The 26,242-nt window shown below is 39.4% G+C and overlaps 2 protein-coding genes across 5 annotated transcripts; one reads left to right on the top strand and one right to left on the bottom strand.

Moving 5' to 3' along the window:
* Positions 1-273: 273 nt before the first annotated feature.
* On the bottom strand, positions 274-20,669 carry fu (STKc_STK36 domain-containing protein fused). 2 transcript variants are annotated; one of them, XM_053790343.2, is made up of 3 exons: positions 19,435-20,669; positions 6,542-6,673; positions 274-4,024 (listed from the first exon to the last, which is right to left on the bottom strand). In XM_053790343.2, exon 3 carries the CDS (start codon positions 4,004-4,006, stop codon positions 1,460-1,462), a length of 2,547 nt encoding a protein of 848 aa, XP_053646318.2. In that variant the 5' UTR covers positions 4,007-4,024; positions 6,542-6,673; positions 19,435-20,669; the 3' UTR covers positions 274-1,459. The 2 variants fall into 2 exon arrangements, with proteins under 2 accessions (XP_053646318.2, XP_053646319.2); XM_053790344.2 differs by lacking the exon at positions 19,435-20,669 and adding an exon at positions 9,173-9,289.
* LOC128698205 (alkylglycerol monooxygenase-like) lies at positions 12,020-25,671 on the top strand. 3 transcript variants are annotated; one of them, XM_070098632.1, is made up of 8 exons: positions 12,020-12,130; positions 12,965-13,263; positions 15,318-15,445; positions 16,236-16,387; positions 17,355-17,624; positions 18,730-18,881; positions 24,425-24,676; positions 25,099-25,671. In XM_070098632.1, the coding sequence occupies exons 2-8, from the start codon at positions 13,165-13,167 to the stop codon at positions 25,369-25,371; spliced, it is 1,326 nt and encodes a 441-aa protein (XP_069954733.1). In that variant the 5' UTR covers positions 12,020-12,130; positions 12,965-13,164; the 3' UTR covers positions 25,372-25,671. The 3 variants fall into 3 exon arrangements, with proteins under 3 accessions (XP_069954733.1, XP_069954732.1, XP_069954734.1); XM_070098631.1 differs by having other exon boundaries at positions 12,056-12,212; XM_070098633.1 differs by having other exon boundaries at positions 12,104-12,122.
* The last annotated feature ends 571 nt before the right edge of the window (positions 25,672-26,242 follow it).

Raw genomic sequence — 26,242 nt, 5'->3', positions numbered from 1 at the left:
AGGGCAACACAAACCATTGCATTATTTAATCAAATTTGATCCAAAAAAGAGTAGGGTAATTTCAATTCCTAGGAACAAGAGCAATAATTCAGCACCAAAAGAATGTACCCAATAAAGCAACAATGCTATAGATAATTCCCAAGAGGTGACCTAGTCTGTCCCACAGAGGGATAAAGGAAGGATCATTTTTAATTAACGTGCAAGATATTTCTAGCTCACTCATTGAATTTGTTATTTCATACATATAAAATTCTTTGTCTGGGAATCATCCAGTTTTCACTTTACTATATTTTTATAAACTTATTTACAAATATTTTTCTAAATTTTACAGAATTATCAACCACTTCTCTTGTATACATTACTAAAGTTAAAAAAAGAAACCTTTGTTTTTCTTTTCAGGCCACCCTGCTTCAGTGGGATAGAGCTGGTTTGATAAAAAAAAAAGTTTTATTCAAAATCAATACTTCTTACGTAAATATTCGTCATGTATCATAAACAGCAGTCATACAAAAATAAGTTATCTTAGAAAAATAATTGTCTAACAAAAAAGAAACTGATTTACAAAAGCAGCAACTGTTTTACAAAAACATAAGTTGTTTTAAAATGAAATTGCTTTACAAACACAGCAATTGTCTTAAAGCACATACATGAATACCAGAAGCTGTCATACATAAATAGTTGTCATCTTATTTTGCTACTGTCAGAGATACTGTAGACAGCTGTCATACATAAACAGTTACTGCCAGACATAAATTGCCATCATGCAAATATCTGTCATCAAGTAAAAATAGCAATTCTTACACAAACATCAGTCACTATAAACAAATAGTCATCACCTTACACACATGAACCAACTAAAAAAAATCTAATATTATGAAAAGGAGAATTTATCTTATGTAAACACAGTCATCTTACAAAAATGGCAACTCAGTCAACCCTCAATTTAACTGACTACTAGGGAAATGGGAAGTGGCCAATAATGGCGAGTTCAATAAACTGAGACAAGGATTTTTTTTGCCATGAACATTTTTGCCATGAACATTTCTGTAGCCAATGAACTTCATCCATTGTTTCTGAATCAAATGACCAGTGGATTTTGTTCTGTAATTCCAAAGCCCATTAACTGGAGGGTTTACATTCTTACAGAACATTCAGTCATCTTACAAAACAAAAATTCAAGTTTCAGTAACAAAATCAATTCAAATTCTTCAAGTTGAGATCCTTTCAGTGTCATGAAACCCATTTAGTAGCACCATATGCAAATACTGTACATAAATAAAACACCATTTAAAATTAAATTATAATTACTGCAGTCAATTGCTGATAGATATAAAAAATACAATATGAAATGTAATAATTGCAAATATTTCTAAAATTATTACTTCCTACAAAGGCACTCAATCACGGACTGGGTATTTAAAAACAAGTGCTAAACTTGTATGTGGCACACAGTGCCGTATCATGGACTGGAGTCATCTGGCACTAGTTCTGTATAAGACTGCAAACAGGAAACAGCAAAGGAAGCTGCCTTTCTTACTTGAGGCACAATGTCACTCTCCAAGTTAATAAGATCACAAATCAACTTGTGCTGACCTTCAAACTGCTTAGAGACTAAGGGACAGCACTTTGCTAGATATCCAATGAAAGTGCACAGTCTAGCTCGCACTAGAGCTACTTTATGGGTAATAAGTGTGCCCAAGAGAAGGATCACTGAATTATTTGTCCCAATGATCTGCTCAACAATTGATTTATTCTCTGGAGCTAACCTTAAAATCTGGTTCAGTATGGCTAACATATCTGCAACCAAATCTGGAAGAACATTGTCCAGGGTAAGTATTTTACCAATTACTCTGACTGTATTCAATACACAAACACAGTCACAAAATTGTAGAAGAAAATCCTTTTCAAGATGAACTAGATGGCAGATTAGCATAGTGAGTTGACCCATTGTATCAATTTGATCTTTGTCAAACTCGACTGTTCTATTGGGTTTGAGAGTTTCTACCTTGAATATTAATTTACAAGAATATATCAAATTTGGTACAAGTTTACACTCGAGATACACTTTAATCACATCTGCAATTGTATCCTTTAAGTCCTCAATGGTGAAAGGTAACAACAATAATGTAGTTATTTTGTTTGTAACTTGCAAAGGACATGTTTGATTTCTAAGTGGAGAGATGAACATTGACAGTTCACTTTGTTCCAAGAATATGCTATAGTTTCCATTAAGAGCATCTGCAAGAGTTTTGTCCAAAAACCTGCACCATTCTTCTGTTTCAATTGGCTTGTCCTCAGAGTTGAAACTATGCAGAGTGAATATTGCTGCACTACTAGTTTTGCCACTCATTACAGTTAAAACTCTTTCCTGGGTAAATGGAGTAAAGCTTTCTTCGTTTATATTTGGCAAACTTGGTCGCCCTTCCTGTATTAATTCCATCATTCCATTAGATGGCCTACTTCCACGTCTAGAAGAGTCAATGGAGCTTGCTAAATAGTTTACCATGCTGTCTTTGCGGTCTTCTAAAGGCATGGGACCATACATCTGAAAATCTTTTACATCCTCCTCCTTGAATCCAGGTTCCTCTGACAGCCTACTTAGCTTCCTAACAGATGCACCAATTACACATCTGGCATCAGTATCCAAGTTTGTTATGCCAGCAACTTCAGGTACTGATTCTGTAGAAGATGCACTTTTGTGAACTTCAACCTCTACAACAGTTGTACGCAGATCTCCAGCAAGTGCCAAGTCTTCTGTGCTCTGACTGGCTCCCTCGCTCGAGCTCGATATGTTAATTTGAATCATTTTTTCTCTTTCCCTATGTCTGACTGGGTGTGGAGAAGGGGATCTGGTGTCAGAATCCTTAGGATTATACACAACAGCTTGATACTGAACCTCTGCAAACTTTTTCAGAGAGACTGCATCTATTTGTGGCAGAATGACATTTTCTATTCTCTCATCCTGACTCTGAATGCTCTTAACTACACAGGGATCCACTGTCAAACTCTTTCTTATTACACCAGGTAAATTTGGTGCTGGTTTAGTAGATAACTCTTCAACATCTGTTTTAACAGGAGAAACATCTCTTGTTATTATAGGCTTCCCTAGCATTCTTGTCTGGCCAGCAGCTCGTTGCACGAGCTCTTTGCACTGCTGTTCTTTGACTTGTTGTTGAGATAAGGTTAAGGGGTTTGTGAGAGGTATACCAGTTAAAGACTGCTGAACAAACACCAGTCCTTCATGAACCCAAGGATGCTCAAGCAAATGGGGCCAAGTCAACCTCTTTCCAGGATTTTTTTCCAGCAACCCATGAAGAAAGCTGGAACAGTCTTCACTCAGTCCATGTGGCCATGACACTGGCTCTGTCCTTACCTTCTTGATAAGCTGTACAATAGATGTAGTACAAAATGGTGGTCTTCCTGTTATAAGCTCATACAGAATGCATCCTAGAGACCAAAGATCGGCATTATGGTCATACGGCTTTTCTTCAATTAATTCTGGTGCCATATATAATGGTGTGCCTTTTACAGAGGTAAGAACATATGTATTGATCCCCATTTTACGAGAAAAACCAAAGTCGCACAACTTTGCTTCTCCAGTCACTGAAAGGAGAATATTCTGTGGTTTTATATCTCTATGGAGGATTCGATGGGAATGTAAATAATATATGGCAGATACCAAGTTGCAAGCAAGTTGCTGAACTCTCTCTTCTTTTAAAGGTCCATTAGTTTCTAAAAGCTGGAAAAGTTGCCCTGGAACATATTCACTGACAGCCACAACCTCATTATCCGTTTCAAATGAATCAACCATTCGAACAATGTTTGGATGTGCCAAACCTCTCTGAATCTCACATTCCCGGCGCAAGCTCTTCAACTCCCTCTCTACTTTGTTTCTTTTGGGTATAAATTTCAAAGCCACGATTTGCCCATTAAGCAAGCATTTTCCTCGGAACACTCTACCAAAGGACCCTTGGCCTATGGCTTCCAAAACTTTATACTTTTCCATTCTGAGGATCAACCCAGCCTGCAAAATAAAAAAACAAATAAATATCCTCAATAAAATTAAGTAATGTAACAAAATTAAGAGACAATTTTGAATCATATTACATGACACTCACTCAAGTCATATGGGAACTGCAAAATAAAAAAACAAATAAATATCCTCAATAAAATTAAGTAATGTAACAAAATTAAGAGACAATTTTGAATCATATTACATGACACTCACTCAAGTCATATGGGAATATAAAGAAGCGAATTTAGTTATTACTGTATAAAATTACAAAATAATTATGTAAATGCCTGAAAAAGCGCTAGACGTATAAGGGATATTCAATGCTATAACAAAGATGGTTGTGAGGAAGAAACGAGGGTGTTGCGAGAAGGACATGAACAGAAAGGAAGGGGAATCCCAACTGATGAAGTACAGTAAATTAGAGTCAGTAGAGAAATCATAAGAGTGTTTGCTTTAAAGGAGGAAAACAGTGGTACCTTGACTTACGAGTTTAATTCGTTCCGTGACCGAGCTCGTAGCTCAATTTGCTCATGTATCAAATCAATTTTTCCCATTGAAATTAACAGAAATGCCATTAATCTGTTCCAGCCCCCAAAAAACCACCCCAATTTTTTTGTTACGGGTTTTTCAATAAGAAAAATGTATTTATAAATAAGAAATTATTTTTGCCTTTTTGCCAGGTCCCAGCAATGTTTTAGAAATGCTGGAGTATATATGAATCTCCTTGAAGCATGGTGTAAGATGAGTGTCACTCCACTGCTGAGCTGACAGTGCAGCAGTGGAGTGACATTTAATGATCGTGCACTGTCTTGGCTTTATTTGTCACTGTTACACACAAACACGTCTGTCTGTTTCTGCCTATCTGTCTACTTGTTTCTGTCTATTTGTCTATCCGTATGTCTAGCTGTGTCTATGTTTATCTTTGTCTCTGCTTATCTGTCTTTCTGTCTGCCTATGTTGCTGTATTCCTGTCTAGTAAGTTGGGGCACTTGTATGTTGATGTACCACTGTAGTCAGAGAGGTTTAATTATATTTATGGGGAAATGCTAAATTAGTTGGGGTCCTACAGTGCCAGAAGAAATGTGAAAGGGAGGCAATCAAGGATGATTCAAGGAAGAAAAGGGTAGCTCCAATTCCCTTGATCAAGAGCTCTCTGCTGGCATTAAGCCCAGAAGGGCATCAGAGAGGAAAACATAGAAGGTCACTGAAGATGAACCAGTACATCTAATAAATGTGCATTCATCCTAAAATTTGAAGAAAAATATAGACTACAGTACAGTTCATAAATAACTAATGTACATTAGTTATTTATGTGCATTCATCCTAAAATTTGAAGAAAAATATAGACTACAGTACAGTTCATAAATAACTAATGTACATTAGTTATTTATGAAGCATCTTTCCTATTAATAAATTTTACATTAAAAAATTTGTAAACAATATGGGATAAATATTAAAAAATTTATTTATGATATGAACCAGTTCAGTATAATATTTTACATTTAGTTATTCAAAAGAATAATGCCTGATCATTCCCAGAAATTCTAGACTTTACACTTCTAAATTTAACTACTTTCTCCGTACCTCCTAATTTCACACGCCTTACTACATTTTCTTGAGCTTAGAGTTGGATAAGCAGCATGTTAGGAGAGATATAAAATTAGGTAAAGTATACACACGGGTACAGCAGATTACTGATTATTATTTGGCAATTGGTTATTCAGTCTCCGGCATTATCCAACAATCGTGTTTGTCCCATCTCCTAAATAGACTAGAAGTATTTTGGACACTGTGCAATATGAGAAAGGTATCCCTGTATTGCATAACCAAAGTCCCCTGTACTTAAATGTAGACAACTGGAATAGCGCACACACATTTACTGTTATATTCGGCTAATAAAAACTCTTGGCAATTATTACTGAAGTCTTTTTCATTCCTTTTTTCATCCATGGGACTATTAAGGCAAACTGACATCACCTTTTTTTCTCCTACCCAATGGAAGAACAAAAAAATGTTTAATTTTCCATAATTGTTTACCTTCTAAAACAGGTGGCGTAACCTTACCTAATACTACTGTAATATGCCGGGATACGTCATATAATACGTTGAATTCATATTTGCTGCCCCTCCCCCTCCACTTTGAGACTAACTGTGCACAAGCTGATAAAACCATAGCTGACTCCTGCTTAACACCCTATATAGAGAGTGGAGGAATTGTTATTTAATGTGAAAAATAAAATAAGGGAATTTAATTATCCACAAGAAATCTGTCATAACTTGAGATGGGGACAGAAATGATACTATTCCATGTCAAACTCACGTGATAAAAATTTCAGTGAAGAAAATTTGCAAAAAACAACTCACCAGAGTTGGGTCTATTGCTGAATATAGGCCTAAAGGCCATCACAACTCTTCAGCTCACCAATAACAAAAACAATGTTACACGTTTTCTCTTCATATACGGCATTTGGAATTACTGTTTTGAGTTGACATAACTAAAAATAATAAATAATTAAGTATACTCACATAAGTGTACCATTTGGTAGTAATCAAATAATTTCAGAAGCACAGATTCATTCATTTAAAGAATTATGTACAGTAATTGTTCGAGTGTTTTCATCATGTTTTCTGGTCTTGATTTCATGGGAAGTCTCAGTTCTGAAAATACAATGATATGCTTAAGAAAATCTATAAGCATGTAAAGCATAAAAAATTAATATGGGTTTGTTTTCACTTCTTAATTAAATCTTGAGTTCATTAGAATCCTAAAAAATAACACTGCATTGTGAAATGAATAAGGTACATGGTATATTTTTCTGAGCATACATAAATGTATACCATACATGCATGCTTTAAAAAAGATGGAGTGATCTATATTGTTACTCCATCCATAAGCTAAATATAAAGAAATTAAACAAAACCCGCACATAGAAGAGAGGAGCTTATGATGATGTTCCAGTCCAAGTAGGACCGAAACGTCGTTGTAAGCTCCTCTCTTCTATGTGCGGGTTATTTGTGTATCGTTCCAGTTACAGTACTGTGCCTTCTTTTGTTATTTAAAGAAATTAAAATTGAAAAGAAAAAAAACAATGAACTAAGATTGACCTCTTTGGTCCCTACTAGATGTATTGATGGAATTTAAAAATGATGACATAACTGCAGCAGGCAAATGCAAGTTATACCTGCCAAGTGTATATTTAGCTATCAGGGAAAAATCTGAAAAAAACTGAATATCAGTTGTTGGATGGCAATTTGCCGACAAACATGGGAAAATGATACTACATATAAAGTAAATTTATATTGACAGATGAGACTTCACTTCAAGTTGAACTTTATCAATTTAGAGTGAATGTCATCTATAAATAAAGGCTTGAAATGTACATAATGTCTCTTACTAAATACAAGTTACCATAATTTGCATAACAACTGCACAATAAAGTGACTGAGGCAGTACAGCCTCTCCTCACTCAGCGACGTACTCATTTCCCGATGACTCGGACTTACGACAGGCTCTCTGACCAGTATGCACACTTAATGTATATTAGAGCTGATTTCTTCTGTTCTGTTTATTACAATATAAAGTACACTACTGTATAAATATTTAAAAATACACTGTACTAAAAATTTTATAAATGGTACAAAGGTGACATTAAAACCATATCAAAGATGATTGACACAAACCCACTACCATTATAATATGCTCCATGCTTAGCAACAAATTTGTTTACCGACATGGTCTTAGGAACAGGACTCCATCATTAAGTGAGGAGAGGCTGTACACAAATAACCTGCACAAAGGAAAATGAAACATGAAAATGTTTCAGTTCAGTTTGGACCATTAACCAGTCATGTTACCAGTTAATGGTCAAAATTGGGCCAAAATATCTTCACGGGTTTCATCATCTTGCATGCAGGTTAACCCGTAAACGGTCCAAACGTATATATACGTTTTTTCAACATTTGAAAGTATGTAAAAAAAGTAGATCTTCTTTTTGTTTTTTTACATTTGAAAATGTGTAAAAAAACTTTGATCTACTTTTTTTTTGTTATATTTGAAAATATGTAAAAAAAACGTAGATCTACTTTTGTAGCACTACACGTGTGAACGTAGATCTGCTTGGACCGTTTACGGGTTAAATGTGTATAACAACTGCATGTCTATGACTCTTTTGAAATAAACAATTTTGCTTATATTCTGCAAGGATTACTCTGTAACAGCTAACTGCATTATATATAATATCAATACATACTGAGAGTTAAGATCTTATTTGTCTTATTACTGTAACCTGAGAGGGTTATTAATCCAAGACTATCAAGCAAAGCGAACTATTTTCTTTGGGGTTCTTTAGCCTTTCCCAAGGACATGACCCGTGCTATTATTAGTGATTATATAAATGGGGATGTGCCAAACCCACAAGGGACTTGCAGCCTCAGGGAAGTGGAAGGTAAGTAGGTTTAATGTAAGGGGATGGATAGCACCAATGCCCTGGATCAAGAGCCCTTCACTAGTAGCAAGGCATTTACATCATGACGATGAATGATGATGGATACGATGATGATGTCAATGATGGCAATGATAAAGATGAAGACGAAGATGAAATGAGGACAATGATAATGACAATGATGATGTGGAAGTTGTTATTATAGATGATAAGTGACAAAATAAGAATCTTGTGTACTGTATTACGATGCACATTCTTGTTAATTAAGTGGGTTGTGCAATGGAGACAATAATATTTTAAACAAATAGGAAAGAAGCTTAAATTTGATAATAAAACTTAATAACCTAACCTAACCAAATCTAAGCTAATCTAGACTAGCAGTAAAACTGTCTGCTATGTTAAGTTGGCTAATATAGAACAAATAGAATAGAATACAAATAGAATACATAGAACACATAGAACAAAAGTCCTTTTTCAAAATTAAATTAAATTACATTAAGAAATAAGAAATAAAAGATAAATAAAAAATACTTATAAAAATTTAAAATATAAAAAATAGTCAGTTCTGCTCGCTCCAGTGTTATATATCACATCAATGGAAATTAAGACACTTTGACCATTTTTTGGGGGTTAACTTTGATACTTTATGCTTATGTTACTATGTATGACAAATGTAGTTACCTAAACATGTGGAACTGCTCCTAAATAAACTTACTTCTGCTAAATAGAGAAATAATTTGTTTGTTGATGGGCTTGATGTAAGGCCTACCAGGGCATAAGACGTATTGTTTGTGTTTAGGGTTTATAGGGCTACTGGAAACTTAAGCTGAGTCGAGATCTGCTTCAATTCAATTCAAAGTTTATTCTCTATAAGGATTACAATGCTGAGTTTACAGAAATTTGGTTATTGTTTGGTTTACATGTAGTAAAATTGTGATTACAGAGTGTACCACTAGAACGCTTAGCATGGCTAGGCATTTCGGGCATACTTAGTTTTATTCTTAATCGTAAAATATTACAAATTATGAGGTAAGTCAGGTGTCAGTAAGTCAGTAAGTATGTATGTATGTAAGCAAGCAAGCAAGCAAGCAAGCAAGCAAGCAAGCAAGTAAATTGTGAGTTCATTACCTTTGTAAATTGTGAGTTCATTACATTTGTAAATTGTGAGTTCATTACCTTTGTAACTTGCTCAGCTATCAAAACTTTGGAGTCCAGTCCCTGGACCAATTATGTACCTCTGTAATCTTTTGACTACCGCCCACAGGATGGGTATGGGGTGCATAATAAACATATTAAACTAACTAACTAAACTTGGAAGCAATATGACTTGCAGGGGTGTGTGTATTGTAGTATATGTTCCCGGTGAGCCTCGAGATCCACAGGTAGGGGCCAGTCTTGGCCAGGATTTCCTGGCGATGAATAGGTTGATAAAACTTCCTCATTGAGTGAAACAAGTAGGATAAGTAAGTTTATTTAGGCACAGATACAAATAAGTAAAAGAATAAGAAATTTATTTTGACATGATATATGGTTGTACAGAGGGATATAGTAGTTGGTCATTGATGCAAATGAGAAAGAGAAGTGGGCCAAGGACACTCCCCTGTGGGACTCCAACAAGAATAGCTCGTGTAGTAGAGTTGGCTCCATTTGTGTGTACATACTGGGTTCTATTGCTAAGATAAGATTTTAGGTAATCGAGAGAGTGTCTTCTGACCCCGTAATTTTCGAGTTTTAGTTGCAAAAGGTCATGATCAACTGTATCAAAACTTTTTTGTAAGTCTATGAAAAGTCCCAGGGGAAATTCATTTTTTTCAATTGCAGAATATATTAGTTCAAGCATATGTATAATAGCATCATTAGTACCTTTTTTGGTCTGAACCCAAACTGACAGGGGTTTAGTATGTTGTGGGATACGAAGTAGGAGTAGACTTGTTTGCGAATTAATTTTCCGAAGATTTTAGATAGTAGGGGCAAGTTTGATATAGGCCTATAGTTGTTCAGTTCAGTTGGATCATCTCCTTTGAGGATTGGGGTGACCCTTGCTGTCTTGAGTATGGATGGGAAGGTGGAAGATTCAATGGATTTGTTAAAAAGAAATGCAATAATTGATGACAACACATGAGAAGCTTTCTGCACATGAGTGGTGGTAAGTTATTTAGGTTTCCTGCCTTGTTCCTTATTGTTTTGATGATAAGCAAGATTTCAGTAGGGTCTGTTGGGGCTAAAAATAGAGTATGTTAGATAGTAACATATGTGTAAATTACCTAGAATAACCCCAAAAAGTAACACAAATTGACTTATTTCCATTGGGATCCTTGGAAATTTATTTTCGAGGTCCCGCCTAGACTCGAACTCGGATCAAGGGCCCTAAACGGACACAAAGCCCACACAAAAGAGGGTCCTGGAGTATACCTGGAGAGAGTTTCGGGGGTCAACGACCCCGCGGCCTGGTCTGTGACCAGGCCTCGTGGTGGATCAGGGCCTGATCAACTAGGCCCTGCAATCGTTTTTGCAAAATTAACAAAAAAAAATCAAACGAGACACAAGGAATATTCCAAATCGCATGCAACATGTACACTGGAGAAATTGGCAAGGAATCTTGGGACCAGGATAACTGAGCGCAAGTACTTGGTCAGAATCAGTCAGGACGCCAAGTACATCTTTCAACAAAATGGAAGACCCATACAAACAGAAATCAAACAAAACTACACTAATTCAAACCATACCGATCTTTGACCTTTTCACTAATAACCAATTTTTAAATAAGTGGACTGATAAGCCAGTGGATGACCGAGGCCTTCCTCGCTTGAGCTGCTTTTGTTTTAGCCACTGATACTGGATAAGCCCTGGCACTGTTTCTATGCCTTAAGAAACTCCTTCCCAGTTCTCGTCTTCCTTTGTCCCAGCTTTCCCGCTCTCTCCTTTCCTGAGAATCTGTCTGTCTGTCTGTTATTGCACTGTATTCTGCTGAAGAGAACCTCAGCTACAGGTGGAAATATACTATTAGTTTTGCCGCCTGAACGGCTAGTTTATTGTGCGTCCCATGCTCATCCTATGAGCAATATCACAGGAAACAAGATTACAGACGTCACAAAGGGTCTTTAGTAGATACCACTGGCATAGTTACATCACAAAAAAATAATACAGCACAGTTATTTCACATACTACAATTTCTTCATATAGCTAATGAATACAATGCAATATGGAATTAGTCTCTAAACCAAACGGGTTTTTATTACCACTAAAACAGTGGTCATTCATCCAGTATACGCAAAATGTGCGTATAGTCTCAAAATTTCAGATATTTTATCATACATACATATGATACATACATGCTTGTTTCAGTGTATACACGCTGAGACACACCTCAGTGATTGAGCCCTATGATTGAAATTACTGAGAAAACTCACTTTCAATTACATCTTAACTTATTTCGTAACACAAGACGTAATGTACGACAAAGTAAAATTAATATTCTTAGGCGACTTATACAGAATACATCTGTTGCTATCGTACAGACAAACGTTTATCTAGTAACCTTATGTAAGGGCTTCATAAACAATGATAGGAGAGAGATATGATCGACATTCCAGATAAGAGTATAGAAATATTTCAGTATGCGTTGTTTAGTGTCAGTAGCCCAAGACGAGTGTTATAAACAAACAGTTTAGTAGTAAGCTTTGAGATCTGAATTCGTGAATACCGTATGAGTGGGTGTATGCATTGTAAAAGAGGAACACTGCCTATGTCAGCAGGTATTATCATATTCACAGATATTAAGTTTGTTCATATAGATCTGAGTGACTTATGGGCTTTTATGCATCTGTAGCATGTACTTCGTTAAAAATCCTTAACTCAGTGGCGATCAGTTAATGTTTTCATTTTAATGTGCCACAGCAAACTTTAACAGTATTGCAGCACATGGAGACAGCATGCCACCGAAACCTTATAAATTGTATCTCTCATGAGTAACAAAATATAAACAACCGAACCACTATCACCTTAAAATGAAAAACTTAATCTTATAGCACATCACTACACTACTCACAATCACTTAGTTAATATGTCACCACAAAACTAACAAATACTCGCATAAAATGGTACGTGAAAATTCACAACCACTAACAACTTTGGTAAAAAGATAACTGACAGACATTTTTTGTACCATTAAATCCCTTTACACATAGACAACTCACACTGCACATAAAATAACATAGCAATGTATAAACATGCTCAGGTGCTTCAATCCACTTGACAATCACAGCAAAAGAAAGAGAAATCTCTGATGAGAAATAATGCTTTAGATATTCCTAAACCGAGCAATACAATTACACAAAGACTACTATACAAATTATTGTTTCAGAAATACTGTCACCGGCCAGTTGTTTTTCGTCAATCCACACTAACAAAAGTTTTTCAATTTCTTCAATTATCTGTGACCTTTTCGCACATGAAATTCCACTCCTTTCACCACAACAGCCCCTTTTATTGCCTATTTATTTTTTAGGTTAGGGCGTGCAGTCATCGGGAGGAGAGGCATCATCTAAGCAAAAATAATTTGTGTATTATTTGCTGTTGGGTCTATGTCGGGAAATATTTAGATAATCATACTTATCTGGGAATCGACCTTCAAGAACTTTGTACTCTGATAAAAGCAAGGAGGAGGAAGAGGTGTTCCCTGCAGTAGAGTGTTGCTTAAGCACTAGGATGTTTTCTCTGGAGAAGCTCGGGACGTTTTTCTACGTCATCAGCCCCAACAGCTCCACTTTCCAACATGTTGAAGAGGTCCCTGACTACTTAAATCAGGTAAGTTATTGTAAGTAAATATGTTCTCTTAACATAAATAAATGAGTGTAAGATTGTACACACATACACATACACACACACAGTGTCCCAGTAAACATTCGGTGCTCACCAACTCAATTTTATTGTAGGGATCATATAACGCCTGAGGAACAGGAGGCATTGGGCTTCAATCCGAGGAATGGGAAGATAATCCCAGTTCTTTGGATCAAGAACCTCCCACCAGCATCAAAAAACCTTCATGGCTCTTCAGCAAGCCAAAGAAAATCCAAACTGAACATCTCTGATCAGAGTGCAGGTGCAGCTGCTGTCTCCAGTACCTTGGTTCAGCTCACTCATTAAACTCACCCGGCAAATTGGCGGGGAAAAAGAGTCATCTTCCTTTGTTCCTCCTGGCTTGAAAGGAATATTGTAGAATCGGCAATTATTAAGCATGATAGGCATTCATTATACAATATCAATGATGGGTTGTTCAAATTAGATGCATTTTTAGTTGAGGCAATAACACACGGTCTAAAATTGGGCTCTTATATGAATGCATTAGACTGTCTTAAATGTACTGCCACACCGAGGAATTTGGGCCTCTTTTCCTGCAATTTCTCTAGGTTGAACAAGAGTTTGCCTCAGAATTATGTGGGTTGAATAACTGTGGCCGTCTTCCTTGTTATTACAGATGCCTCACTCTTTAAATGAGTTTATTTTAATGAGCCCCATTTCTTTTACATAACTTTTAGAAGTCTCCCCTTTAAATATTACCTTATTCTTGTCCCCCCCCAAAAAAAAGATTGACACCATGCTCAGCCCTTCTAGGGTAGGGTAGGTGCCTGAGGCGGAGTTTGCAGCTCACAAGACTGTCATTCCCATTAGGCCCCTTGGGGAGGGGATGGCAGACGAGAGGGGCTTAGCTTGTGGCTAGGCCTGGGGACAGTTGGTCCCAAAGATGAGGAGGTACTTGTACCTCCTCCCATGGGAGACTTAGGTCTCAGACACTCCCTAGACAGGGAGCCAAGGCCGGGCCACCACTTGGAAAGGCCCGGGCCGGGAAAATACCGGCGAATCTTTAATAAATAATAATAATAATTCTTGTCCCCCCCCCACTTTAATTGGACACGCTGTCCTGTGGGGTTGCTACCCCATAATTGCCAGTGACTTCTATATCACTGACAATATATTTATGCATGAAAAGTTACTGATATCATAGCGGGCTGTGGCCGAATTTTTTACTGTTGCCACCTTAATTTCGTTTAGGCTATTGCAGTATCAATGCTTGTGGGATTTTTCTAATGTTATAATATTCATCATTCTGGCTGTGGGCACTGGTGTGCCTGGGGGCACTTCCTATATCCTTCTTTCTCTCTCCCTCCCCCACTCACTCCAGTGAAGACGTCCTTGGGAAACATACTTGCTTGGACATCCTCTTCTATTCTGCAATTTTGCAAGCTCCTGTTGTGTTGATTGCAACAAGAAAGACCTAGAGCTATCATTCAACTTCCCCCTCCGTGGTTGTTTGCATATATATTAAGCAGAAACTTGCAAATATAGCCTTCAGCAACTACTGGCGTTTTAAGTAGTGAATTCTCCTAAGAAAATATAAAATAACCTTAATACGTGAAATACAGACATAACTTTACAGACGAATAAACTTTCTACAATTCTTTTGATAGCCCTTACGAAGAATTTGGTCTTAAGCTATCAGACTAATCAAGTGATTGGTTTTTACCGAATGAACTAGCTAAATTGTAATATCTAGCGATATGAAAAAGGCATTAGTGTAAATACGAAAAATGAGCAAATCAGAGATGAGGTTAGATGACAAACTGAAACACGGAGACAAAAACTTTTAGGATGAAAACATATATTCACAGTTGGACACCTGAAGGCATAACTGAAGTTTACAGCTCTTGTGGAAAAAGACACTTACACTTCAGGACATTTATTAAAAACAACGTTTCGCTACTAGTGGCGAAACATTTTCCTCTAATAAATGTCCTGAACTGTACATAAGTGTGTTTTCCATATCTTATCGGTATCATTTTTCAGTTTACTGTTCTTACCAGGCGGTGCCCCTCTTTATTTCCTTCCTTCTGCTGGAGTGGGCAGTGACCTGGCTTCGTGGTGAGAATAAGGTCAGGCCCAATGACCTCATGACCTCTGTCATGCACGGCATCGTCTACGATGTTGTAGGGTAAGTTTTCAGAGCTGTGAAGTATATGAGTGCCATGGGTATTACTAGTAGTGCCAGGGAAAAAAGTCACAGGAAAAAAAGTCACGGAAAATAAAGTCACAATTTTGCCTAGGAAAAAGTCACTGGAAAAAAGGTCACATTTGATTTAGGTTAGGTTAGGTTAGGTTTAAGTTAGGTCCTGGTTACATTACTAGTTTTAGTGCCATGAATCTCTTTCTGTTCTCCAAGTCGTGCCAACATTGAGAGCTATTTTACCCAGGATCCCCAGATTGGGCGAGACTTATGGGCGAGATGTATGGGCGAGCCTCTTTACACCTGCTACTCCCAGTTTACGTAACAGTAAATATATACCCCATTTTTCTTCTTAACTTGTTATGGGCAATATACCGTAGGTAAGGCCGGGTTTTACATTGAGACGAAGTAGAGTATAATCTTCAAGGCTGTATTTTCAAGGGAGGTGGGGCCTTGATGTTGATAAAGGGTTCTTGATACGACAAATTGTAGCCAATGTCACGTTACTTGGATCAGACTCAATTACCTCTTCTCCAGGTGCTATATGACCCCAACAGGAGAGAGAAATGGCATAAAAAGCCGACACGATAAAAAACAAATACTGTACAATATATTGTAAGTCTTTATTGGATAGAGTAGTTTGTGGCCCTATAAAGCCTATGTGGGCGAAACGTCGCAAATAAAAACTCGTGTTATATTGCATCTGTGTCGTTTTTTATGACTAAAACAAGTTTAGCGTAAACTAAACTAAAAAAAATAACTGAGTGATTTGTTTCAGATTGGTGGTATTGCGAGGCGCCGTCCTGTATGGGCACGAGTGGCTGTACAAGCGACGCTTCATTAACCTAGACTGGTCCTCGCCTATCACCTGGTGGGTGGCAGCCGTGGGTGTCGACTTCGCGTATTACTGGTTCCACAGAGCCACCCACGGTGTGTATTATAATAATAATAATAATAATAATAATAATAATAATAATAATAATGTCTTCATTTCTACAAGTACATGTATAAAATATACAGTTCTAGCTGACATCAATGGCATACTACTAAATAGAAAGCCCCTTGTTATGCAGAGCATTTCGGGCAAGTTAGGTCAGTTTTGTCCCAGGATGCAACCCACACCAGTCGACTAATACCCGGGTACCCATTATCATTGATGGGTGAACAAGACACTGGTGTAAGGAAGCACACCCAATGTTTCTATCCTCACAGGGAATCGGACCCTGACCCTCTCCATGTGAGGCGAGAGCTTTTGCCACCAGGCCACGGGCCACCATATCTAAGTATCTTTATGTGGGTTTATTTTGTGAAGTGTTCCAGCCACGGTATTATGACTTGGATTCTGCTCTGTGGTACAATACGCATTTACGCATGTGGTGTGTATGTGGGCGCCCCATGACACACTCACCCACTCATGGTGTGTATCTTAACGCTTTGTGTTACAAACTAATCCACATGTAATATATATCATACTATTAGCAATAATGAGAGGTACATGACAAGTTTTCTCTCCTAAATGCTGACTATTTGTGATTTGTTTCAGTCACTGTACTGTGACTTATTATTGTCTATATTAGTGTATATTCGAGTCCTATTGCAGATGTTCCGTAGCTCGGTTGGTAGCCCACTCAACTCACCCAGTGAGGTCCGTGGTTCGATCCCCGGTCCTGGTGAAAACATTGGGCGTATTCCCTTAAGACACTGTCCCTTGTCACCTAGCAGTAAGTTGGTACCTGGGTGTTAGCTGACTTGCGTGTGTCCCATCCAGGGGACAAAATTAACCTAAGTTTCCCGAAATGCTCTATATGTCCAGGGGCTTTCTATATACGATATCAGCTAGATCTGTGCAAGTTGTATTATGTACTGTACAAAGTAAGATTGTTATTATTCTTCGCAGAGATCAACTTGGTATGGGCCAGCCATCAGGTCCACCACTCCTCCGAGTATTACAACTTATCCACAGCTCTGCGTCAGTCCCTGTGTCAACGATACTTCTCCTGGGGTTTCTACCAGCCTCTGGCCCTGCTGGGTGTGCCGCTGCCAGCGGTGCTGGTACATCTGCAGTTCAACTTACTCTATCAGTTTTGGATCCACACAGAGATAGTGAGGAACTGTGGGCCGCTGGAGTGGGTCCTCAACACGCCGTCCCACCATCGCGTCCATCATGGTCACTAATTTGTTTCTTATTGTATTTCTTCTTTCATTAATATTCTTATATTTATTATATTTTTTAATTCTTATATCTCATATTTGAAATTTTAATTCAAGTATTTCTTAAAATATTTCCTATTTCTTGTATATTTATTATTAATATGTTTTATTATATTTTTTCTTTCTTACAGTTCTTAATATATTTTTACTTAATATGTACCTTTTTTATTATATATATTTCTTACATGTTATATATATTTTTACTATCTGCATTTCTTATTAGATTTTGTATTGTTTTCTTGTACTGTTTTATATTTTTTTTTCATTTTCGGATTATGTTTTTTTTCCTCTCCAGTGTTAGTGTGTGAATGACGTACATATTTCTTTGTCAGAGGAGCTGAAGAACACAGTGGTTGAGCCTTTGGCTTCCAACAGAATCAATCATATTTTCTATCGTTTAACTGGGATATTCACCTTAGAAGTGATTCCCAGACGCCTGTGACCCCAGGCAAGGATAAATAGCCATTCAAGTTAGTTAAACAGAAGATTCTTTGATTAATTTTGAAAGTATGGAGACTTATTGGCAGCTCTCCTTTCACCTGCTGTCCACGACAGTAGTTTATCAGCCAGGAAAATTCGCTGACATGAGTCTTTGTTAAATGGTGACATGTTAATTGGTGGTTTACATGTGGCGGGGGCGCCGTAAGACGGTGTTTACCTGGAGAGAGTTTCGGGGGTCAACGCCCCCGCGGCCCGGTCTGTGACCAGGCCTCCTGGTGGATCAGCGCCTGATCAACCAGGCTGTTGCTGCTGGCTGCACGGTGTGTCTTGTAGCCATGTGAAAGAAAGGTAAATAATGGCCCTTACGGTGGATCACTGCTTACCGATGTTTGTCTCTGGTTAAAGGTCCTGTCCATGTTCACTGAGGAGTAAATAGGTACCTACAGTAGGTGTTAGCCGACTGTTGCTCGTCGCAGACTGAGGAAGACGTGGGAGTGATAACATACTTCGGATAGCGCTCGGCTCTGAAACGAGCTGAGGTATGCCAACAACTCTTAGACCGTAACTTCAATGAGGTAAGAAACTAGTTTTGTAAATCCAATAGCTCACTTTTCCCTCAGGGTCAAATAAGTGGTGTTTGGACAAGAACTATGGTGGTGTGCTCATCATATGGGACCGCTTGTTCGGTACCTTCCAGGCTGAGAAAGAGAATGAGATGATTGCTTATGGTTTGGTGGACCAACCTCAGTCCTTCAACGTCATTTGGTTACAGGTAAGTACCCTTCAAGGGTTAATGCCTTGGTATTGATGAGGGAGACCTTGATCCAAACAATAAGAGCTACCCTCAATTTCTTTTAATCAACTCTAATTACCTCCTAACCTCTCTGAGCCTCGTTTGTGTCTGGAACTTCTGTCTGTGTCCTTGTTACACTGTTTTTCCCTTTTACTTTTATGGTACGGTTCTCACTATATGCTCTAGTGTAGGGGTAGTTTAAATAAGTCCTTATAGTCTAGGGTAACACTTACATTCATGATTGGTCGTCCTCAGTCTCTGAAATCTTTTCACCAACCCTCTCAACAGGTTATTTAAACTACCTTTACAAAAAATCGGGATATATTCTTGACAGATATATATACAGAATATACAAGTTTAGCATCTTCTTATTCATAACAAGCATGCACACCCTTAGCTGTTCCAGCAGTGCAGTCATATGGTCCAACTGCGACATAGTACTCCTTTCCTTTGATAACCTTAACCCAGTATTTTGGCACACTGTAGCCACCCTGGGTATAGTGATTACATCATATTCAAGTATAAATCTTACCTCTGGGGCACTCACATCCTGCCCAGACAGAAGAAGAAGGAGAAGAAGTTCCTACCAGCTTGGAGCCACAAAGAAGAGTCAGACAGAGAGAGGGGCCCTGCTAGGCTCCTCCCATCCACCCACCAAAACAAACAAAAGACTGTCGACAAGCCCTATTATTTAGCTTCTACAACATTTTTGTTTTTCCCGTTTCTACGCCTTATTTTTCTTTTACAAAAATAAATACAAACTTTATAAACTACTTATTTTAATTGTGTGTGTGTATATATATAGTACAGCCTATTCATATTGAAAAAGTACGGCTTGACTCAATTGACTTTTTCAGCCATAAGAGTGATCTGCCCTTATGACAGCATTAAAGCAGTTGTACCCCCCATCAGTTCAATATAATTAGGTATTCCAGAGTAACTATTACTTAGATACATAAATACATGTTGGGTTCTATAACCCCCATAACAGTCCTAGTGTACTCGTGTGTGTGTGTGTGTGTGTGTGTGTGTGTGTGTACTCACCTATTTGTACTCACCTATTTGTGGTTGCAGGGGTCGAGTCTTAGCTCCTGGCCCCGCCTCTTCACCGGTTGCTACTGGGCCCTCTCTCTCCCCGCTCCATGAGCTTTATCAAACCTCGTCTTAAAACTGTGTATGGTTCCTGCCTCCACTACGTCATTTTCTAGGCTATTCCACTGCCTTACAACTCTATGACTGAAGAAATACTTCCTAATATCTCTCTGACTCACTTGTGTCTTCAACTTCCAATTGTGGCCTCTTGTTTCTGTGTCCCCTCCCTGGAACTTCCTGTCTTTGTCCACCTTGTCTATTCCACGCAGTATTTTACATGTCGTTATCATGTCTCCCCTGACCCTCCTGTCCTCCAGTGTCGTCAGGCCGATTTCCCTTAATCTTTCTTCATAGGACATTCCCCTTAGCTCTGGAACTAACCTTGTCGCAAACCTTTGTACTTTATCTAGTTTCTTGACGTGCTTTATCAAGTGCGGGTTCCAAACAGGTGCTGCATACTCCAGTATGGGCCTGACATACACGGTGTACAGTGTCTTGAACGATTCCTTACTAAGGTATCGGAATGCTGTTCTCAAGTTTGCCAGGCGCCCATATGCTGCAGCAGTTATCTGGTTGATGTGTGCTTCCGGAGACATGCTCGGTGTTATACTCACCCCAAGATCTTTCTCCTTGAGTGAGGTTTGCAGTCTTTGGCCACCTAGCCTATACTCGGTCTGTGGTCTTCTGTGCCCTTCCCCTATCTTCATGACTTTGCATTTGGCAGGATTAAATTCGAGAAGCCATTTGCTGGACCAGGTGTCCAGTCTGTCCAGGTCTCTTTGAAGTCCTGCCTGGTCCTCATCAGATTTAATTCTCCTCATTAACTTCACATCATCTGCAAACAGGGACACTTCTGAGTCTAACCCTTCCATCATGTCGTTCACATATACCAAAAATAGCACTGGTCCTAGGACCGACCCCTGTGGGACCCCGCTCGTCACAGGTGCCCACTGTGATACATCATTACGTACCATGACTCGTTGTTGTCTCCCTGTCAGGTATTCTCTGATCCATTGCAGTGCCTTTCCTGTTATATGCGCCTGATGCTCTAGCTTCTGCACTAATCTCTTGTGAAAACTGTGTCAAAGGCCTTCTTGCAGTCCAAGAAGATGCAATCAACCCACCCCTCTCTCTCGTGTCTTACTTCTGTTATTTTATCATAAAACTCCAGAATGTTTGTGACACAGGATTTGCCTTCCATGAATCCGTGCTGGTTGGCATTTATACTCTTATTCCGTTCCAGGTGCTCCACCACTCTCCTCCTGATAATCTTCTCCATAATTTTGCATACTATACACGTCAATGACACAGGTCTATAGTTTAGTGCCTCTTTTCTGTCTCCTTTTTTAAAAATGGGAACTACATTTGCCGTCTTCCATACCTCAGGTAGTTGCCCAGTTTCCAGGGACGTGTTGAAGATTGTGGTAAGTGGCACGCACAACATATCTGCTCCCTCTCTAAGGACACACGGGGAGATGTTGTCCGGTCCCATTGCCTTTGAGGTATCGATGTCCCATAGCAGTTTCTTCACCTCCTCCTCATCTGTATGTATGTCGTCCAACACTTGTTGGTGTATTCCTTGCTGGTGTCCCCATCTGGTCTGTCCCCCCAGAGTCCTTCCTGACTCTACTGTAAATACTTCCTTAAATCTCGTGTTGAGCTCCTCACATACCTCTTGATCGTTTCTTGTGAGTTCTCCACCTTCTTTCCTCAGCCTTATCACCTGGTCCTTGACTGTTGTCTTCCTCCTAATGTGGCTATACAGCAGTTTCGGGTCAGATTTGACTTTCGATGCTATGTCGTTTTCATACTGTCGCTGGGCCTCCCTCCTTATCTGTGCATACTCGTTTCTGGCTCTTCTACTAATCTCCTTGTTTTCCTGGGTCCTATGCCTCCTGTACCTTTTCCATTCTCTGTTGCACTTAGTTTTTGCCTCCCTACACCTTCGGGTAAACCAAGGACTCGTTTTGGACTTCCTATTATTTCTGTTTCCCTTGGGAACAAAACTTTCCTCTGCCTCCTTGCACTTTGTTGCCACATATTCCATCATCTCATTTACTGATTTTCCTACCATTTTTCTGTCCCACTGAACCTCCTGCAGGAAGTTTCTCATACCTGTGTAGTCCCCCCTTTTATAGTTTGGCCTGACCCCTTCAGTTCCTGTTACCTTCTCCACTTGTAACTCTACTATATAATCAAAACTCAGCACCACATGATCGCTAGCTCCAAGGGGCCTCTCGTAAGTGATGTCCTCAATGTCTGAACTGCTCAGGGTGAACACAAGATCCAGTCTTGCTGGCTCATCCTCCCCTCTCTCTCTGGTTGTGTCCCTGACATGTTGATGCATGAGGTTTTCAAGTACCACATCCATCATCTTGGCTCTCCATGTTTCGGGACCCCCATGTGGCTCCAGGTTTTCCCAGTCGATCTCCCTGTGGTTGAAATCGCCCATTACCAGTAACTTTGCTCTGCTCGAGTGAGCTCTTCTTGCCACCTCAGCCAGTGTGTCCACCATCACCCTGTTGTTTTCTTCGTACTCCTCTCTTGGCCTCCTGCAGTTCTGTGGTGGGTTATACATCACTCCAATGACTACTTTATGTTCTCCGGACTGAATTGTACCTACAATGTAGTCTCTTTCTCCAATCATGTCCATGCCTTCCATTTCCTCAAATCCCCATCGGTGTTTTATGAGCAGTGCAACCCCTCCTCCCCCTCTACTCCTTCTATCTTTCCTCAGGATCTGATATCCCATTGGGAAGATTGTGTCTGTTATTGTCTCAGCGAGTTTTGTTTCTGTGACTGCTATGATGTCTGGGGATTTTTCACTGATTCTTTCGCTCCACTCCTCATGTTTATTCGTTATTCCATCCGCGTTTGTGTACCAAACTTTCAGTTTCTTTTCTATCATTGTGGTCATGCAAGAATATTGGGGTTGGGGGAGCAAGAGCCTTGGTGGGGGCCTATATGGGGCTGTGGTGTAGGTGGGGTTTGTGATGATGGGGGTGGGGTCAGAATGCCCATAAGGGACAGCTGTTGGGGTGAGGTTTGTGATATGGGGGTTGGTGGCAGAGGGAACAGTGAGAGGGTTGTAGTATAGGTTGCTCAGTTGCGTTGGGAATGTCGTTGTTGGAGTCTTTTGGTGGGAGATTCTGTGGGGTGTGTTTGCCCTTCCTCCTGTGTCTGGGTCCTGCTCATCTTCGTCATTGCCTCTCGTTCCTCCTTGCATCTCTGTACCCTCTCTTTCAGTGTAGTCCTTTCGTCATGTGTTCTGTCGCGGTCAAGGTATACTCTCTGGTACCCCTGTTTGTCCCTCAGTCTTGCTTTCTCTTGCAGAATCCTGGTTCGAACTGATTCTTCCTTGAAAATTACTTTGACAGGCCCTATCCTTCCACTCGCAAACCACCCAATTCTCTGAAAATTTGTCACCTGGGTCATATCGCCCTCACCTATTGTTTTCATGATGCCTTCAATCATTTTTTTCTCCTCCTGTTTTATTTCTTCAAAGTTGTCCCCCTTGGCTTCTTGGAGCCCGTACACAAAAACTGACCTCGCCCTTTCCTCCCACTGAGTCTCCATCTGCTTCCTCTGAGGCATTTTATTTCCTTCCATTGACATGTTCTTGCCTTCAGTCCCTGTCATATCTGGAACTTCTATTCTCAGTGAACTGTCTTTCATGACCAGCTGTCCCTTGCTACTGCAGTTGGCTGTTAGAATCTCTGCATATAGCATACCTTCATTGTCTTCGGACCTGTCATTTGATCTTAGTGTACTCCTCGTCTTTTCCCTGGCCCCACGTGGGTCTGATAAGGCCTTCGCGTACGGCATGTCTCCGTTGTTGCTTACCGTCCCCTTGTCTGTGCCTGATGTCACATCTGAATTGTCATTTGTCTCTCTAATCTGTTTCAGGCTTTGCAGTTTCCCTTCTAAGCACTGTATCCTAGCTTCTGCTGCTAAGACCTGTACTTCCCACTTCCTGCACTCCTCAGCTATCCGCTCCTCCACTTTCTTACCAAGCTCTACTATCTTCCTTCCCCACTCTTCCTCCCTTTTTTGGAGCTCTTACTCCCAGTCTTTCCTCCCTGGTTCGTCTACCAGATCTCTGGTTTTCCGTCCTCTAGAGCCACCCATTTTTTTTTTTTTTTTTTTTTTTTGTGTGTGTGTGTGTGTGTGTGTGTGTGTGTGTGTGTGCTTGCACGAGCACTTGTATATTTTCTGAACTGCTGCACTGGCAACCAATAGGCCAATAATTTTTTACGCGGAATAAGCTAAATGATTAGTTAACTAAGCACCTAATAGGCAATATACAAATACATTTATTAAAAGCTGTAATTAAAAGTTCATTCCTGCTAGTATCCCAGAATATTTAAGACAAAAATTGAAATCTTGAGGAAGCTTACCTCAGTACTAAACAAAAATATTTCTCCCCTTAGTTCTTTTACTTCGAGGCTGTATTTCGCAAGGCCCGCAACATGTCTACTTGGGGAGACACTTTGAGGGCTCTCTTCTATGGGCCAGCCTGGGTCCCTGGAGGCCCTCGTCTTGGGGACTCTAGCACTTCCCCAGACATCAAGGCCCCTAGAATCAAGTATGACCCGCAGCTGCCACTCTGGCAGGAGATCTATGTGTTCGTCCACTTCCTCCTCACCCTCCTCCTGCAGCAGATATGGATAACAAAACTTCAGGTAAATATGCTGTGTGACTCATGGGTAAAACGATATTTTTTATAATAATAATAATAATAATAATAATAATAATAATAATAATAATAATAATAATAATAATAAAAATAATAATATTAATAATAAAAGAGGGATTTGGGATGCTGTTCAGAGGACGAAACTGTCGTATCTGGCGCCTCTGTCAAAACAGTGATAGTGAATGATGGTGAAAGTGTTTCTTTTTCGGGTCACCCTGCCTCGGTGGGAGTCGGCCAGTGTGTTAAAAACAATAATAATAATGAATCAGAATAATAATAATATTATTATTTTATAATACCAATAATTCCATTGATAGGATATAATAAGATCATTTTTATTTGAAAATCCATTAAAAGAATTTAGTTATTTTTTATTCGTAATCTAATTTCTAAACTGTATGCGAGCAGTCTTTCTCATGGTTGATGGCGCTAATGACCATGATCTTCATCTTCGTGTCAACGGGGATCGTTGGAGCCATGTATGATGGATGGTGGTGGGCGCCCCTGGTAGAGGCGGCCCGCTGTGCCAGCTACCTCGTCTGGGCTTACTCCACACCCGTCTCAAGCATCGCAGCCCTGGATGCTGCTCTCATCTCTTACTTCTTCATCTCTACGCTGATCTGGACATCCCAGAGCATAGTCATTGTTAAGGTCATTCTCAAGATGTCTAAACTGGAGTGACGGGGATGATAGAGATTGTACTGAGGATGTATGTATATTGTAGGATAGATGAGAGAGAGCATGATGATTGCTCCTTTTTCTGGTATATATTGAGGGGCTGTACGGTGGAGAGAATGATAGTTGAGGCTCAGCCACAAAGCTGGCTGGAGGTGGTCTTGGGAGATCTATTTCAGAGGGTGAAGCCACTTTTGAAACCAGTGTTGAGGGACTTGCTTCAGACTTATATGGAAACTGTAGTGAACCACTTCTGTATTCCCTCAATTCTTGTAATAAAGTAATAAATCACTGTGTTCTCTAATATGTAGTGTGTATTCTTGTCACAGAATAATATCCACCGTAAATATATAAAGTTGGCAAATGAGATACTTATGCAACATTTGGGTATCTTTGTTCTGGAAACGTTTCGCCAGCCAGTGGCTTCTTCGGTCAGATGTAGAGAAAATGAGAAGTTTCAGGTAATCAGTCCCTCACCCTGGTGTCGATGTGTTCAAGCCGTATAGATTGATGGGTTGAACACATGATTGATGGACACGAGATTGACGGACTGAGCACATCGATTCCAGGCTGAGGGACTGATTACCTCAAACTTCTCGTTTTCTCTACCTCTGACTGAAGAAAACACTGGCTGGTGAAACGTTTCCGAAATACAAATACACAAATGTTGCCCATGTGTCTCATTTATCAACTTGTCGATTTTCCAGACCATTTATTCAAAATGAATATAAAACCGTCTGATTCTGTTGAATAGAGTAGCTCCATAGAGTATATTAAGAGTATTTATCATTATTTTATCTACGTGAAGTACCAACCTGCATGGATCACTGAGCGCGCTCATCATGAGAAGGTATCGCTGTTCATGCAGCCAGTCAGG

This window comes from Cherax quadricarinatus, chromosome 63 (genome assembly GCF_038502225.1).
Source record: "Cherax quadricarinatus isolate ZL_2023a chromosome 63, ASM3850222v1, whole genome shotgun sequence".
Classification (NCBI taxonomy): Eukaryota; Metazoa; Arthropoda; class Malacostraca; order Decapoda; family Parastacidae; genus Cherax; species Cherax quadricarinatus.
Note: the sequence above shows the minus strand (reverse complement) of the source record. Positions and strands in the feature narration are given on the sequence as shown.

What these genes read in the sequence shown, in the direction of transcription:
- fu (XM_053790343.2), bottom strand. Translation starts at nt 4,006, where the DNA reads ATGGAAAAGTATAAAGTTTTGGAAGCCATAGGCCAAGGGTCCTTTGGT.
- LOC128698205 (XM_070098632.1), top strand. Translation starts at nt 13,165, where the DNA reads ATGTTTTCTCTGGAGAAGCTCGGGACGTTTTTCTACGTCATCAGCCCC. An exon ending in ATCGTCTACGATGTTGTAGG is followed by an intron (nt 15,446 to 16,235) that starts GTAAGTTTTCAG and finishes GATTTGTTTCAG; the next exon opens with ATTGGTGGTATTGCGAGGCG. An exon ending in CCACCATCGCGTCCATCATG is followed by an intron (nt 17,625 to 18,729) that starts GTCACTAATTTG and finishes CTTTTCCCTCAG; the next exon opens with GGTCAAATAAGTGGTGTTTG.